Raw genomic sequence first — 17,632 nt, 5'->3', positions numbered from 1 at the left:
CACGTTTCTGAGGCTAAATCAGTATCCCGCACATAGATCAATAAATCATCGCTTATACTCAAAATTAAAAGGCCATACACTACACGTGTTGGTTTTTCTTGTCCCACGAGGCTTGAACAGCTTCATCTTGGGCTGGCCGTCTCTCCGTGAGCACTTCAAAGATTCCTTTTGTCATTATTATTATTATTATTATTATTATTATTATTATTAATTCAATTTCTATACCGCCCTTCCAAAAATGGCTCAGGGTGGTTTACAGAGAGAAATAATAAATAAATAAAGTGGCTCCTTGTCCCCAAAGGGCTCACATTCTACAAAAAACACAAGATAGACACCAGCAACAGTCACTGGAGGTACTGTTCTGGGGGTTGATGGGGCCAGTTACTCTCCCCCTGCTAAATAAAGAGAATCACCACTGTAAAAGGTGCCTCCTTGCCCAGTTAGCAGGGTCATGAAGATCACTTTCATCTTGAGGGCCCAGGTTTCATAGTTATTGCCATCCAGTTTGGGAAAAGAAGGAGCCATTCCTGAGTAGGCTGTAGTCACAGGATCCATACTGCAGTTTTTAACTAACTCAGCTGCACTTTCAAAAATGAAAAATGAAAAATAAAATAAACTCTGCTTGTGCCTAGAAGCCTGTTGCTCCTGCTGGGCGCATAACCCTGTTAGAGGTTGTTGGTTTTTACCCACAATAGGTAAAACAGCAGAGCACTAAGGAATGAGCACACACTCCAGTTACAGAGTAGGTAGCAGAAGATGGTTTGGATATTGCAGCTATTTAGAGAAAACACATGGAGAACCTTGTATGACTAAACACTAAATATTTATGGTTAAATACACTTAGATAGGAAAGACCTATCTCTAATCTAAAGGACTACATAGTGGATAGGTAAGGAGAGAGAGAGTGATGTTTCCATCTGTTCTCTAGGAGGAAAGGAAGGATTGTGACTGAGCACAGGAAGTGCTGCAGAGTCAGTTCAGAGGTCATAGAGTAGGGACAGATAGGGAGACCCTGACTCACTGTCTCTACTCCCAATGCCCCTAGTGGTCACTAGGACAGTTGGTGCAAAAGGTCGATGCACTGGAAGTTCATCTCCAACATAAATGACAAACACAGAGGGAGGCATGGAATGACCTTGTCTCTCTTGCACTCCCTCTGCCTCTCCAGCCCTGCCAGCGTAGACTGGAGGTCAGGAGTAGGGGTGGGAATGCCAAGCAGCCCCCTGAAGCAGCAGATTGACTGGGCTGACCACTTTGTCACCCACTCCTCCAGTTTGGAGAGATCCTTTTGGACCTCCTCACAATCCGTTTTGGATTTCACTACCTGGAAGAGTTTGGTATCATCTGCAAATTTGGCCAGGAGTGGGGGTGGGAGATTGATTGGGCTTACTGGTTGTCAACAAGGCAGCCAGAAGGCAGGGAGCAGCTGGGCTGCCTCTATGGGGCTGTAGAGACCCTCACAAGCCGCTCTCTGAGGACACTTCTGGGCCCACCCTTGGATTGCTGAGGGGAAGCGCCAACCCCCAAACAGCCACTTGGGAGCAAAATGCCACTTCAGAGGGTGGTTTTTGGCAGGAAACTGATGTAAGAGCAAAGTATGAGCCTCCCCCTCCAAATGTGACCAGGATTGCCATCCCTTCCAGCTGGTTTTATAGAGACAAAGCCACTTTGAGTGCAAAGCACTCACATCTGTAGCGTGTGTGTGCGCGCGCGCATGCACACACATGTCTTGTTTAGGCTCAGCTCCATTCAGGAGCCAAGCAAAGGTTGCTGAGCGGCCAGGAAACCACAGCAGAGAGCAAAACAGAGCAAAGGGCGAAAGTGAAAGAGCTCCTACTGCAGCTCCCCCCCCACCCACCCCACCCGCCTTTTCTGGGAACTCACATGATTAGAAATAGCCAGGCAGCCCAGGCTGCACCCACAGCAACATTTGTTCCCTTGGAGAGAAACAGAAAGAGGCTTTGGAACAACATTATGCCTGACCCCGGTCACTGCAATGATTCTTTCAGGCTTGGCTTGGCTGGCTTCCATGGAGAGAAAAATGGAATTTCTCTCTGCAGTTCAGACTGTGCACATTTCTTCCAAGGCAGACCACTCCCCTCTCCAACAGCTCTTACAGTTAGAGAAATTAGATGTTGAGCCCTTTGGGGATAGGGAGCCATCTTTCTTACTTACTGTGTAAACCACTTTGGGAACCTTTGTTGAAAAGTGGTGTAGAAATATTCACAGTCAATTCCTTCCAAGGACTAGGCTAAACCTGCTTCCTTGTAACTTCAGCCATTAGTTCTAATTCTCTCCTCAGAACCCTAAGGTGGTGTGAGATTGTTTTCATGAAAGGTAGTATAGAAATTGAACAATAAATAAAATACAAGAAATAATCCTGTCCAAAAGATGCCTCTCGATCCCAGTTGCCGGGGAGCAAGAGTAGGAGAGAGGGCACACCTTCAACTCTTGCCAGTGGAATTCCCAGCAGCATCTGGTGGGCAACAGGATGCTGGGCCAGATAGACCTCCTTGGGCCTGGCCCAGCAGGGCTGTTCTGATGTTCTTAAGCTGCTTCTCCTTCTGTGTGACAGGCCTGCAGATATTTGAAGAGTGTCCGCGGCTGCCTCTCCTCCTCAGTCTGTATTATATTAATAATAAATAAATAAATAAATAAATAAATAAAAAACCCCAGTGAGGCACTACCTTGGCGTGGTTATGGGGCTTGTGTGCTCTGAGGAAGGGGAGAGCTATGCCAGAGGTCCAACCATACTGGACAGGTCTCACCAGAGGAGCCAGACAAAGAGTGCCTCTCCCACTAACAATATGGTGAGACGTAACTTTAATAAATCTATACCGGATCAGTCATCGCCCGGGTCAACAAGGACCACGCCAGGTGCTGGAGTCCCCTGGACATCTGGTGGCGAATGGGCAACAGGACTCAGGATCTTCTTCTGTTAAACGGCATTTGGGTTTTTGAGGTGAAAGCAAAGGGGCGGTTGCCTGGTTTTGATTTTGAAACAGTTCAGCAACAGTGGCATCCTCTATTTCCAACACCTCCTCCACCTGCGCCTGAGCAACTTCTTCAGTTGGTGGTAATTCTTCTTCCATATCTTGAGCCTGTGTTGCTCTTTGCAGTTCTTCCAGCTCAACTCCTGTGAATACTTGATTTCTTATTATGAATCTTCTCTGGTCTGCTAGCCTTTGTTCTGTTATTTCTGTATCTGGATGCTTCTCTTTCCAAATTTGGTACATTCTTTTTAAATAACCTCTTCTAGTTGGACTAGACTTGTAATAGCAGATCATTATTTCCTTGTTGGCATTTTCTTATATTTTTTTCGGTTAAGCGACGTTTCTTCCAGTAACCTTGCTGTCTTCAGCCCTGGTTGCTCAGCTGAAGATCCTGAGTCCTCTTGCCCACTTGCCACCAGATGTCCAGGGACTATAGCATCTGGCGCGGTCCTTGTTGACCCGGGCGACGACTGATCCGGTATAGATTTATTAAAGTTACGTCTCACCATATTGTTGATGGGAGAGGCACTCTTTGTCTGGCTCCTCTGGTGAGACCTGTCCAGTATGGTTAGACCTCTGGCATAGCTCTCACCTTCCTCAGAGCACACAAGCCCCACAACCACGCCAAGGTGGTGCCTCACTGGGTTGTTGTTGTTGTTGTTGTTGTTGTTATTCATAATCTTTATTACAGTCGTTGACCAGCACAAGTTGTATTATTATTATTAGATTTCTATACTTCCCTTCCAAAAATATACTGCCCTTCCAAAAACGGCTCAGAGAAGTAATAAAACATATAAGATGGATCCCTGTCCCCAAAGGGCTCCCAATCTAAAAAGAAACACAAGATAGACGCCAGCAACAGTCACTGGAGGTCCTGTGCTGGGGGTGGAGAGGGGGGCCAGTTACTCTCCCCCTGCTAAATAAAGAGAATCACCACGTTAAAAGGTGCCTCTTTGCCAAGCTAGCAGAGGTTAAGGGTATTGTATTTTATTGTGTTTATTTATATGCCATATTTATTTACCACCCTTTATAAAATATCAGCGTGACTTACCATTTAACCAAACGACACTTAAAACCTAACAATCAGACGTCATAAACTAAAAGCCTGATAAAGCAGGTGGGGCTGCCAGTTTGTACATAGTCCAGAAACTGCCATTGGTACAGAATGCGGCTACCAGAGGCGCTCTTACCCCTGGACTTCAGGGCCAAAGTCCAGGGCCTCCACACCCTCTAGGGGCCCCTATACTGCATTTTGGGCAGTATATAAATATGTTCAATGAATAAAATAAACAAATCCTCTTTAGTCTGTCCTGGGTGGTGTGGTTTGTGCCCTCAGTAACCTGCATGTTAAAAAATGGTACATGCTTAACTTGCAGCAGTGGGCCTCCGAACAAAGGCCTTTAGGTCCAGGCTACCAGGTTGTTCTCTGAGTCATCTCGGAGAGACCACTCTACTCCTATATTAAAAGGACTACACGGGCTACCAATATGTTTCTGGGCAAAATATAAAGTGCGGTTTTCTTTTTACAAGCCTCTCAAGGTTGGTTATTAACTCAGTAGAGTGGACGATTTCTCTGATGTAGATGCGTCCTTGGGAGCTCAGCAGCTATCAGTTTTCTTACCATGTGTAGGTATACATGTGGAAGGTTTTTGTTTTTGTTTTGTTATATATGCCCAATAGCAAAATTAAGAGGGTTTTCCCCTGGGATATTCCACCCCAAATCTCAGGGGAGTTCAGGCTTAGTCAATAAGGGGGTGGCGGCGGCAGTATTTTGAACCTACCAGAAATACAGAAGAGTTTTAGGAGAAGCCCACTCAGGCAGCTCACCAGGGATGACTTGGCATTTCCCTCAAGCAAGCTGCTCTGAGACAAAGGCTTTAATCCTCTACAACCCCCCCCACACACACACACACCATCCCCTGGCTGTGCACATGGTGGCTAGAATTATTTTTAGCACCACGGGGCTGCACAGAATGCTTCTGGGGAGTCCCACCATGGTTCCCCTTTTTAAAAAACTTTATTCTTTAAAAAAAACTTTTAACTTTTTTTAAACTCGCGGTGGGAGGCGAGGGGGCCTCCCAAGCCTTTTAGATCCGGGCACCAAAATTACCTAGGTGCACTCCTGCCTATGAAGCCCTAAGCAGCTTAGGCCCTGGGTATTTAAGAGAACGTCTTCTTCACCATGAGACCCACCGCCCATTGAGATCGTCCAGAGAAGTCCAAAGACAGTTGCCACCAGCTCATCTGGTGGCTACTCAGGGACGGGCCTTCTCTGTTGCTCCCTCGAGAATCTGGAATGTGCTCCCTGCGGAAACAAGAGCCTCCCATTTCTTGACAGTTTTTAAAAACTTTATTCACCCAAGCTTTTTGATTAGAACTGTGATTCCAAACTGTTTTAATATTTTAATTTTTGTTTTAATTTGCTTCATGTTTGCTGTAAACCACCCAGATGTACAGATATCATACACACATTTCTGTCTTTTCCTTCTTTCCTTGTTTTTGCTGCCTGTGTACTTTGCTTTTTTTCATGGACATCAGACCTTTTCTGGGATCTTAGCCCACCAGTCTCATATAACATGTCTGCCTCCAGCTTGGGCAAAGAGAGCAATATACCAAAACACAAATTTACGGCAGATAGGAGATGTCTTCAGAGTTTGCATGTGAAGCTAAGAGTGCCGATCCTGCCAGCACTTCAGACTGAATTTTTGGTGCTACTCTGGGTGTACAGTCTTTTTGTGAAAGTGTCCTGGGCACCTTTGATAGAATGGTTTGGAAAGGTTGCGCCATCAAGTTGCTGTCGACTCCTGGCGACCACAGAGCTATGTGATTCTCTTGGTAGAATACAGGAGGGGTTGACCATGGCCTCCTCCCGTGGAATATGAGATGGTGCCTTTCAGCACCTTCCTATATCGCTGCTGCCCGATATAGGAGTCTCCCATATTGTGGGAAACAAACCAGCGGGGATTCGAACCAACAGCCTCCTGCTCTCTAGGCAGATTGTTTCCCTGCTGCACCATTGGTGGCTATATAAGTGCCAGTAGACCTGCGTAATAGTTCTTGTTAAGCCAAACTGATTTTCTGACCCCTCTCCCCCCCCCCCATTCTAGTCCCAGTAGGCAGGGATTCCTGCTAAACAGAAACATGTGCAGGCAGGATTGAGCCTGGAGCTTCCTTTCGTAATACAAGAGCTCCCCAGTTGCATCCTCACCACCCTCCATTTTTGAATCCCCAAAACAAAGCAATAGGATTTTAAACAAAGAGAAGTGCATTTATGCAAAGCAGGGGAGGGGAGATCAGGCACGTATACAAGCAAATGGAAAACAACTTAAGAGCCAATCAGAGTTTATTTACTTAAGTATTTTATTTAACACATTTTTATACCACCCAAAACTCATGTCTCTGGGTCATGTCTCAACAAAATAAAATAAATGACAACCAAAAAGTTAAAACATTAGTTTATTTATTTTTATTATTTATTTATTTGATTTGTATACCGCCCTTCCAAAATGACTCAGGGCAGTTTACAATTAAAACAAAGCACTAAAACAGTAAAGAGCTAAAACAAATTAAAAAACAATGTAACAATTAACAATTTAAAAAGATGTTAAAACAAGAATCAAACAATTACAGTGATTAAAACCCCTGAAATCAGGTTCAAATTTTAAAATAGACCAGATATTAAAAACCCCAAAATTTAAGAAGCTGAGAAAGCTTGGGTGAAAAGATGGGTTTTCAGGTGTTTTTTGAAAATTGCCAGAGATGGAGAGGATCGTATCTCAGCAGGGAGCACATTCCACAATCTCAGGGCAGCAGCCAAGAAAGCCCATCTGTGTAGCCACCAAATGGGTTGGCGGTAACTGGAGATGGACCTCCTCAGATGACCTCAATGGGTGGTGGGGCTCATAATGAAGAAGACGCTCTCTTAGATACCCAGGGCCTAAGCTGTTTAGGGCTTTGTAAGTTATAACTAGCACTTTGTTTTTTGTCCAGAAACCTATTGGCAGCCAGTGTAACTCCATCAGTAAAGGAGTAACATGGTCTCTCCGGGATGACCCAGAGACCAACCTGGCTGCCGCGTTCTGAACCAACTGAAGTTTCTGGACTACGTACAAAGACAGCCCCACGTAGAGCTCGTTACAAAAGTCAAGTCTGGAGGTTACCAACAGATGTACCACAGTTTTGAGGTCATTGATCTCAAGAAACGGGCATAGCTGGCATATCAGCCGGAGCTGATAGAAAGCACCCCTGGCCTCAACCTGAGAAACCAGGGAGAGGTGTGAATCCAGAAGTACTCCCAGACTGCGAACCTGTTCCTTTTGGGGACGTGAGACCTGCATCTAGAACAGGTAGATCAAAATCGTCTCTGGAGTTCTGACCCTGCACAATAAGTACCTCCGTCTTATCTGGATTCAGCTTCAGTGCATTCTCCCTCTTCCAGCCCATTACTGCTTCCAGGCAGGCATTTAGGGAGGATATGCCATCTCCTGAAGAAGTAGACATGGAGAAGTAGATCTGGGTGTCATCAGCATACTGGTAACACCCAGCTCCAAATCTCCTGATGATCTCTCCCAGCGGTTTCATGTAGATGTTAAAAAGCACTGGAAAAAGTATGGAGCCTTGAGGGACACCATACTTAAGCTCAGATTTTGAAGAGCAACAGTCTCCAATCGACACCATCTGGAATCTATCCGAGAGGTAGGAGCGGAACCACTGTAAAACAGTGCCTCCCACCCCCAACCCCCTCAGATGTTCCAGGAGGATACTATGGTCGATATAGTATCGAAAGCCGCCAAGAGATCCAAAAGGACCAACAGAGTCACACTTCCTCTGTCAATTCCCAATTGGAGATTATCCATCAGGCCAACAAAAGCTGTCTCCACCCCATAGCCCGCCCAAAAATCAGTCTGAAATGGGTCTAGATAATCAGTTTCCTCCAAGACCATCTGGAGCTGGGAGGCCACCACCCTCTCAATTACCTTGCCCAGCCACAGAAGGTTGGAGACAGGCCTGTAGTTACTCAGCTCTGATGAATCCAAGGCAGGCTTCTTCAGAAATGGTCTAATAATTGCCTCCTTAAGACTAGGAGGCATCCTGGTTTCCCTCAGAGATGCATTTAAAATCTCTACCAGGCCTTCTACAACAACCCCCCTGCCAGATCGTATAAGTCATGTTGAGCAAAGGTCAAGAGAACAGGCGGTAGGTTGCACCGTTCCAATCACCTTGTCCACATCCTCGGGAGTCACAAACTGGCACTGATCCAATTTCACCACACAAGAGAAGTCGCTGGACACCTCCACATCATTCTGCCCTCCCTCAGAGAAGCTGAGTTAAAAATAAATGTTCCAGAGCTCCAACTGTTACTTACTAACGATTCATTCATTCATCCTTTCATTCATTTCATTCACCTAATGGTGCTATCATCCTGGAGAGAATCTATTTATGTGGTCGCTAAGAGTCAAAGTGCATGCAGAAAAACGGCAGGCACACCTAAGCCAAAGCAGCAGCATATGTAGCTGAAAAAGGTGGACTTATTTTGACTTTGAAATAGGTCCATGTATAGCAGTTAAGGTGGAAAGGATTGGGGTTGGAGGAGAGCAAAAAAGACAGAGGCAGCCCAGCAGGGTTTTGTCTCTGAGTGGTGGTAGGGAGTCATCTAAGCCCCTCAGAGTCAGAATGGAAATTAGGATTCCTTGATTCTTTTCCAGCCTGGATTCCAAACACACTACAATATGCAGCACCATGCGCTGTCTTTTGCGAACATTTCTTGAGTATAAATGGGGTTTCTCCCATTCAGTGTCACCAAGTCATCCACCATGGCGATCAGCTCTCTAACTTGCTGAGACTTTGCTTCTCCTTCTGCCTTATTGTTGAAAGGGATGCAGCGGTTTTCAGCCATCTCAATCAGCTCCTTCAGCTCTCCATCTGCACTTTTTAAGAAACTGTTTAGATCTGAACCCTGCTGATCTAAATCATCTTTATGAGTAAATAAAAGGATGAGAAATTTATTTCCTTCTACACCGAAAAGCTTTTTAATCTGCCTTACAGTATTTTTGCCCTCTGGTGTTAACTTGGCTGCTTTTATCACAGCAATGATGACATGGGGTCCTGGGTGGAGAAAATTGACACAGAGCTCAACCTCTTTCCAGCTAAACTTTGGCTGGTTATAGGTATCAAAAAAGCCAGGAGTGTCCACAACCAGAATTTTCCTCCCCTCCACAAAGGCATTCTTTCGCTCACAATTTATTGTTACTGAGCTTAATGAAGGGCTGCTTGTGAATGCTTTCTCCCCCAGGATGGTGTTCCCAGTTGCGCTCTTTCCAGTGCCTGTCTTGCCAACGAGGAGGATTCTCAGTTCCTGCCCAGTTGCTAAGTGAGTGAAAATGAGGGGGCAAATGTTATTGTTACTAAGAATACATATATACAACTTTTCAAACAACAACAACAACAGCAGCAGCAGCAGCAGTTCACCCAGCAGTTTACATAGCCAAAGGAATGGCTCACTCTTTGGATTGCCAAATGAGGGGCCACCCCTTGTCCCATGTGCTAGTTGCTTGCAGTCCTGCACTCGCTCGCATGCAGTTCTCCCAAAGAAGCACAGCAGGAGAAGGCTTGGCTCAAATGCTCTGGCATTTGCGAGTCTCCCCAAAGTGACAGATCAGAATCCTCGGATCTGCTTTTCCACGTCTGCCAGCAAATCACTCCCTGCAAGATCGGATTCAATTCACTGGGCTCAAGATCAGCAGAATTAAGAAAAGGTCTTGTCACACGATCGAGTTTCATTTCCTCCTCACCATCGCCCTGAGAGTTTTACTTTATCTCATTCCTTTGCCTCCTATGGAGCTTCTCTACTTCTAAATGCCTTGGATGGGGTTTGTTTGCTGTCTGACCCCTGTTGGAACAAACTCTTTGCCCGTACTTAAGAAGAGATCTGGCTTGCCCACCTTCTCCAACTGGGGCATAGGTAGGCACCAGTGACCGTCTCCAGATGAGACCAGTTGGGGCCCTTTGTTTTCTGAGAATGGCTAGCAAATCAGACTGAAAGACAATTGCATCTGATCCTCTGCCCAATATCCCAGTTTCCTATTGCCAACAAACCTTTTGGCACCAAGGTTTTGGCAGTTCCAGCAAACATGCATCGGGTACCATCTGGTCCTACTGAGTTGGGTTCTTTTCAGTTAGTGCAGCCTGAGGATGTGGGACAAGATCCTGGGCAATGTGCGGGCAACATTGTGTACTCTGCCCTTTATGGCTAATGAAATCTGCCAGGGAGGGTACAGGCAGATGGTTGGAGTTTATAATCAAAGCTTCATTAAGGGAGAGAGGGCCTCCCTTAATGAAACTTACCACCATGCCTCAGGAGGCAATGGTAAGACCATTATTTTAAAAGCCCTCCCTTGATTCCTCCAACCTGGACAACTATAGACCTTCCTAACCTTTCTAACCCTCCATTCTTGGACAAGGTGATAGTGCATGTGGTGGCATCCTGGCTGCAGAGGGTCTTGGATGATACAGATTATCTAGACACCTCTCAGTCTGACTTCTGTCCTGGATATGGGACTGAAAGTGCCTTGGCCGCTCTAGTGGATGACCTACTCTGGGAGCTTGACAGGGGCAGTGCGTCCTGTTGATTCTGCTGGAGTTCTCAGCAGTGTTCAGTACCATCGACCATGACATCCTTCTCAACCACCTCTTGAGTATAGGGACTGGAGGTACTGCTTTGGAGTGGCTTTGGTCCTTTCTTGAGGGCAGAGTCCAGAAGGTGGTGCTGGGGGACTTGCTCAGCTCCTTGGCCATTGGCCTGTGAGGTCACACAGGGTTCAGATTTGTCCCCCATGCTGTTTAACATCTACATGATGAAACCACTCAGAGAGGTCATCCGGAGACTTGGACTGAGTTGTCAGCAATATGCAGATGACACTCGGCTCTATCTCTCCTTATCACCTGATCTTAGGGAGGCAGTGGACATCCTGAGTTGGGGGCTGGAGGGAGTGATGGGTTGGAAGTGAGCTAATAAACTGAGACTGAATCCGTACAAGACGGAGGTGCTGTTGGTCAGTAGGAGAGCCAATCGGGATGAGGGGATTTGACCAGTTCTGGATGGGGTTGCACTCCCCTTGGAAGAGCAAGTGTGCCGCTTGGGAAGTATGGTTGAGCCTGGCTCTGCTTTTGGAAGCTCAGGTGGAGGCGGTGGCCAGGGGTGCCTTTGCACAGCTTTGGCTAGTGCACCAGCTGTGCCCCTTCCTTGAAAAGACAGATCTGGCCACAGTTACCCGTGCCTTAGTCACATCACAGCTGGATTACTGTAATGTACTCTACGTGGGGCTGCCCTTGAAGAATATTCAGAAACTGCAGCTAGTGCAAAATGTGGCAGTTAGGATTTTATCTGGAGCTGGCTGCTGGGATCATATTACACCCATTTTGAAACAGCTGCCTGCCAATTTGTTTCTGGGTCCAATTCAAGGTGCTGGTTCGGACCTGTAAAGCCCTTAATGGTTTGGGCCCAGGGTATCTGAGGGACCACCTGCTCCCAAGGGTTGCTGCCCACTTGCCAAGGTCATCTGAGGGGACTCTGCTCCATGTGCTGACAATGAGGGCGGCTCAGCTGTCGTGCACATGGGACAGGGACTTCTCAGTCATTGCCCCCAGACTTTGGCATGCTCTCCCAGTGGGCATCCGCTCCCCAGTCACCATCACAGTTTTTAGAAAGCAAGTGAAATCTTGGCTTTTATATGCTGGTGCTCCGTATTGTTGCTGCTGCTGCTCTGTTTTCTATGGCCCAATTGTGTATGTTTTTTAAACTTTTAGTTTGATTTGTATTTTTATATTCTAAGTTAATATTTTTACTGTGCAACTGTTTTATAGTCGTATTTGTCAATGAAAAGATGGTATAAAAATCTAACAATCAACAAACCCACTTGGGAACCTCAGCCCCGGCTTCCACTCCCCAGAGAGCAGCCATCTTCTTGATGGCCTCAATGCTCCCCTCCGCCTGCCAAGCCCTCTGCCAGGGCCAGTGGCCTGTGCTCTTCCAAGCAGGCCTAGGAGTTCCTCTGAGTCCCAGTCAGGGCGCTCCAAATCCCCACCCACACTGGAGAGAGATCAGAAACTACTGTAGAAACAGAGCAGTGTTTACCTGCAGATGTTTTTCCAGCGTGAGGCCTGGTGGCAGCTGCAAGGGAAGCCTCTGCCTTTATGGCCATCTTCTCTTCTTCCCAAAGAGTCTTTTGCTGCCGTTCCCTGATCTTTGAGAGGATGTCTGCTCCATACTGCCTGTACAGAAACTGGTCTTTTGCCAGCCTCTCTGGCATCTCCCCGCTGGCTCCCCAGTGTGCTAGTCCCCCAGGACATCTCAAGCCGTCATCATACCCCAGGAGATCGCCCTCCTCCTCCTCTCTTCTGCTGCTCGTGGTCTGTGGCCTGGACTGGTGCACTGCTCCAAACCGCAGGGCTAAGGCCTTCACCAAGGCTGGATAATTCTGCCTCTTCTCTGGGGACAGATTCTGCAGGACCATCAGAGCTGGCCCACTCAGGTTAGCTGCCAGGAATCTCCCTTTCTGACCCTCGTCCCAGTCATTGAGTTTGGAGACTATTTCAAACTGGATGAGGTAGGCTTCCCAGGGCACCTCGCCGTTGTAACGAGCGGGCTGCTGGACCACCTGAGCCATAGTAGGTACCGTCTTCTTCCCACTCAGGCCTTTTCGGAGAGCAGCTGGGGTATAAAAGTTTAGAGGGGGGGTTTCCTGGCCCATGGCATCTGACAGAAGCTCCCCCGCCGAGTCACTCCCTCTCTGTGTGGGCTGCTGCTCTCGCTTCACCTCCTGCAATTCACAGTCCAGTTCCTGCAGTTTTCTGTTGAGGTTCTCATAGTTGCCTCTTGTAGCCACTTCCAAGTTAGCCAGAGCCTGTTGGTTTTTGGCTGCCTTCAACTCTGAGGTGGCCAGCCGCCCACCCATCTCCTCGAATCTCCTGGCCATGTCCGTCCTGGAGCTCTGCAGCTGGGCTTCTAAGTCTTCTTTAAGCCCTTGGAGCCTCCGCTCTTGCAAGGCTCTCATTTCCTGACCAGAGGCTTCCAGGCTCTGCTTCAGCTGCGTCTGAGCCTTCTCTAGGCTGGCCTTCATGTATTCCTTCTGCTGCCCCAAAGCCTCCATCTGCTGCTGGGCCTTGGCCTCCATGTTTGCTTCCAGTCTGTCTTTCAGCTGCTGGTTCTGCTCTTGCATCGTCAGCTTCAATTGCTGTAGGAGTGTGGCTGCAACTTCATCCATCTCAGCTCCCTCACACCAGCTCGCAATTCTTCCCCAAAGAAGCGGGATCCCACGCCTGACACCAGTGTGCTAGGATGCCTCCGTTGCCCCACTCCCCTGAGCAGTTGGAAATGTCAAGGGTCTGCCTCACAGCTGGTGGGGGGGGGGCTCCTTTTCCTTGGAAGGAAAGTCGCTGCTGCAGGCGTATAGTGCCTTTGTGGATTGGCCCTGATTTGCAGGTGGCGCCTTGGAAAGAGAGCAGAGCATTCTTAAAAGTGAGCCCCAGCTTCCATCCAGCAGAAAGCCCAGACTCTGCCCCAAGAAGCCTCCACTCTCTGCTTGGCACCTCTCCCAGGCACTTGAAAACCTGCCTTCGCCGCCCCGCCCCCCGCCAATTTGCCTGCTCTTTTCAACATGACGGTTCACGGGGGGGGGGGGGGCAATGTCACCTTCAGCACACACACCCCAGCCCATAGGAGAGGAGAGCTACGAATGACTGCATACCTCCCTACGCCTGCCTGGAGTTCTCCTCCTTGCTACGAATGAGAATGACTGCATCATTGCTGCAGTGACTTTTTGGAAGAGGAGAGCTGGTCTTGTGGTAGCAAGCATGACTTGTCCCCATAGCTAAGCAAGGTCCACCCTGGTTGCATATGAATGGGAGACTAGAAGTATGAGCACTGGAAGATATTCCCCCCATTAGGGGATGGAGCCGCTCTGGGAAGAGCAGAAGGTTCCCAGTTCCCTCCCTGGCAGTATCTCCAAGACAGGGCTGAGAGAGATTCCTGCCTGCAACCTTGGCGAAGGAGAAGCCGCTGCCAGTCTGTGAAGACAATACTGAGCTAGGTGGACCAAGGATCTGACTCAGTATATGGCAGTTTCCTATGTCCCTATATGTGAGCCTTACGAGCCTGCCAGTGCCGGTGTCCTGCATCCAGCATGATGATGAGCTGGAGCCATTTCCTGGAAGCCTCCCCAGCTTTTTAGAACCTGTTGCCGAGAGGCCTCGGCTCTGCTTTCTGATGGCTGAACCCAGTGAGCTGCCGCCTGCTACGGCGTCAGGCCAAGAAGGCACCGGTACTGCCTGTGCGGAGGGATTGGCAGCAACAGCTGCTGCTCTCCCGCCAGGGTTTCAGGCCGGGCTCTCTGACTTGCTGCCGGACAGTGTTTTTCTGATAAGAACAAATTATACTTGTATGGCTACACAATTATTTATCACATTGAGTTTATAAATATGTGGAGATATAACTGTTAAATTATATCAAAAATCTATTAGCCCAGTGCCCAGTTTAGACAAAAATTAGAATATTACATGGAACCAAGAAGACAAGGATTGAAGAAAAGAACAATATCGGACCTCTGAAAAGTATACAGTGTACTGTGCTTGATTGGCCAGCAAACTCGCCTGACCTGACCCCATAGAGAATCTATGGGGCATTGCCAAGAGAAGGATGAGAGACATGAGACCAAACAATGCAGAATTGCTGAAGGCCGCTAATGAAGCATCCTGGTCTTCCATAACACCTCAGCAGTGCCACAGGCTGATAGCATCCATGCCACGCCGCATTGAGGCAGTAATTGCTGCAAAAGGGGCCCAAACCAAGTACTGAATACATATGCATGCTTATACTTTTCAGAGGTCCGATATTGTTCTATTCTTCAATCCTTGTCTTGGTTCCATGTAATATTCTAATTTTCTGGGATTGTGGATTTGGGGTTTTCATGAGCTGTACGCCATGATCATCACAATTATAACAAATTAAGGCTTGACTTATCTCGCTTTGCATGTAATGTGTCTGTCTCATATATCAGTTTCACCTTTTAATTGGCATTACTGAAATTAATGGACTTTTACACGATATTCTAATTTTCCAAGTTTCACCTGTACACTGTTCTGGGCTCCTTGGAGGAAGAGTGGGATATAAATGTAATACATACATACCTCCCTACAGTTCTGGGGCACGATCCACCCACAATCCCTCATGCACAAGTCCCCTTTTGAATAACCAATCCTCTTGTGCAGTTTCTATTAGTTTCAAGGGAGCATGTGCAGAAAAGATTCCTGGTGGATTGGGCCCACCATGGTCTGATGGCTGCCCAGCCCACAGTCTGCGCTGCTGTCCATAGGAGTCTGTTCTGACTAATTTCAAGCTGGCTGCTGCGTATCTTTCTATTGTACTACTAACTCATTATTATTTGCAGAATTTATTCGGTTTTGTTTGGATGTACTGCAATTTTGATTATTTCTGTATAGGTTTTTATTGCACATTTTTGTTGCTGCAGCTGGCGGCCTTGAATAGGTGGCAAGAAATGGGGGGCACACATTCTTCAAAATAAAGTAAAATACAACAGCATAAATTGATGTCATTCCATGCACGGTTGAAGAGGAACTACAGGAGTTTAAGAAGCCTGCAGCCGGAGAGCGGGCGAGGACAGTCGTGCTCTGGCCGGAGGAAGGGCATCGACCACCTCTGTTTGCCATCACCGCCCCCACCCCAGGGTAGGCCATTTGGGGGGTGGAGACCCGCCCCCACCCCTGCCTGGAAGCAACTGGGACGAGACAGAAGGGGCCGCTGATGGGGCGGCGGGGGGGGGGGTTAATCCTCAGTGCAAGCAAGCAACACGCAGTTATTTTTACAAACATATATTCGTTTGTTTAAAATCAAATCAAACATGAGGGCGGCAAGTCCGAGGGGGGGAACTGCTCGACCCATGGGACGCAGGGTCAGCGAGCGGCGCTCCCCTCTGCCGGCCCCTCTCCTCTCCGCCGGGCGCACCCGCCCTTCGCCGGCACCAGCACAGCCTCTCCCCGGCCGCGCAGCACCACCCGGGAGCCCCCGAGCAGGAGGACCGGGATCGTGGGACCTGGGGCTGGCTGGGGTCTCTGCCCGGGATGAACAGGCTGGGCGGGAATCTGGGGGGCGCGTCCGGCTTCCGGAGTCCCCACAAGTTGGCTCCTCTGCGCCCCCGGACAGAGAAAGGGCTCTGGGCCAACCCCACCCCGCCTGCGGTCTGGGGCAGCAGCGCCCAACAAGGGGCTCCCTCCGCCCAGCAGCCCCCCCCCCCGAAATGCAAAGGATCCGTCTGGGGAACGCCGGCGGCCGAGTGCCGAGCCAGACGCTGCCAATCCTGCCTCTATCAAAAGGCCCTGCCGGGAGGGGACGGGGGAGCCGGTCTCCGTCCGATCATACCGGGGGGTTGCAGGGCTGCTGCCGCCTCCGTCCTCGGCCAGGGAAGCGCCTGCCCAGAGCCGTCCTCCTCGCCGCCGCCTTTGCTGGGCTCTGCCCGCCTTCGGGGCTGCTTCTGCTGCTCTCTCTGCAGTCGCGACGGCGGCGGCGGCGGCAGCAGCGGACACCCCCGGGGTGGGTGCAGGAGGCTCGTTTGCGCTCGTCCGGCTAGTGGGCGGCCTCCGCCGGGAAGCGTGTGCAGCACGAAGGGAGGCGCCTGCTTTGCTCGCAGCAGCCGGTGAGGAGCCACAGCGGAGGAGGCCACGGGACCCACCCTGCCCTGCCCCACGCCCCGCTCCCTCCTGGCCTCGGGACTCTGGGCGCCCGCCCCGTGTGCTTCGTGCCTCCCGCTGGAAGGGGCTGCTGGGCCTGCCCGGCGCGCGGCTCGCCTCCAGGGCCTGAGCGAAGCTGTTGCTGCTGCTGGGGGATTCCAGGTCTCTGGGATGCTGCAGGAGCCACCGTGGAGCGAACGAGTTCAGAGGACCCGCCGGCCCCCCAGCTCCACCCCTCTCTCTTCTCCTCCTCATCTCCTCCCTCCCTCTGAGGGGGAGAGGGGCGAGCACGGCCCCCCCTCCCCTAGCTAGGCGCCTGATGCAGTTACTTGGGGGTGTAGCAAGCAAGTCCCTTTGAGGCTGAGATCTGCAGCCACACACAGCCCGCTCCCCCCTCCTCCCCCCCACAAGCGACAACTCCTCCCCCCCCTCTCTGCTTGGACATGGCCCAGCACACTGCCCTAGAGAAGCCCACACAGACCAGAAGTCCGAAGCAGGAACGGGTGGCTTTTCTCCCATCACGTTCAGTGTGCAGAAATCCAATAGATTGCCATCTGCAGTCTCAAACAATATGTTTGTTTGTTTAGCATATTTGTACATCACCCCAAGCTTACATCTCTGGTCAGTTTACCACATAAAACAAGTCAAAACAAAAATTAAAACATTAAAACAATTGACAACCACAATTCTAGTTTAAACGCTTGGGTGAATAAATGCATGTTTAGATACTTTTTGAAAGTTGTCAGAAATGGCGAGGACAGACAGACAGCATACTCACGCAAGTATGGCTGACAGAAACAGTCAGCCAATCTGGTGGGCACTTAAGAGGCAACGTAGCATGGATCAAGAACCAAGATGGCAGACCCCAGTTCTTCAGCAAGGCACACTTTTTATAACCC

General features: G+C 49.2%; 2 protein-coding genes across 4 annotated transcripts in view; one reads left to right on the top strand and one right to left on the bottom strand.

Moving 5' to 3' along the window:
- The window catches only part of LOC128329530 (uncharacterized), a 215,141-nt gene that overhangs the window by 23,104 nt on the left and 174,405 nt on the right, over nt 1-17,632 (top strand). The gene's annotated exons all lie outside the window — the stretch shown is intronic.
- On the bottom strand, nt 6,412-16,607 carry LOC128329532 (uncharacterized). Its single transcript, XM_053260916.1, has 3 exons — nt 16,426-16,607; nt 12,127-13,480; nt 6,412-9,359 (listed from the first exon to the last, which is right to left on the bottom strand). The coding sequence occupies exons 2-3, from the start codon at nt 13,253-13,255 to the stop codon at nt 8,716-8,718; spliced, it is 1,773 nt and encodes a 590-aa protein (XP_053116891.1). The 5' UTR covers nt 13,256-13,480; nt 16,426-16,607; the 3' UTR covers nt 6,412-8,715.

The sequence above is a fragment of the Hemicordylus capensis genome, chromosome 6 (genome assembly GCF_027244095.1).
Source record: "Hemicordylus capensis ecotype Gifberg chromosome 6, rHemCap1.1.pri, whole genome shotgun sequence".
Taxonomy (NCBI): Eukaryota; Metazoa; Chordata; class Lepidosauria; order Squamata; family Cordylidae; genus Hemicordylus; species Hemicordylus capensis.
Note: the sequence above shows the minus strand (reverse complement) of the source record. Positions and strands in the feature narration are given on the sequence as shown.

Coding starts and splice junctions, on each gene's coding strand:
- LOC128329532 (XM_053260916.1), bottom strand. CDS start 13,255: ATGGATGAAGTTGCAGCCACACTCCTACAGCAATTGAAGCTGACGATG. Junction 9,360..12,126: donor CGCTGGAAAAACATCTGCAG/GTAAACACTGCT, acceptor TCACTCACTTAG/CAACTGGGCAGGAACTGAGA.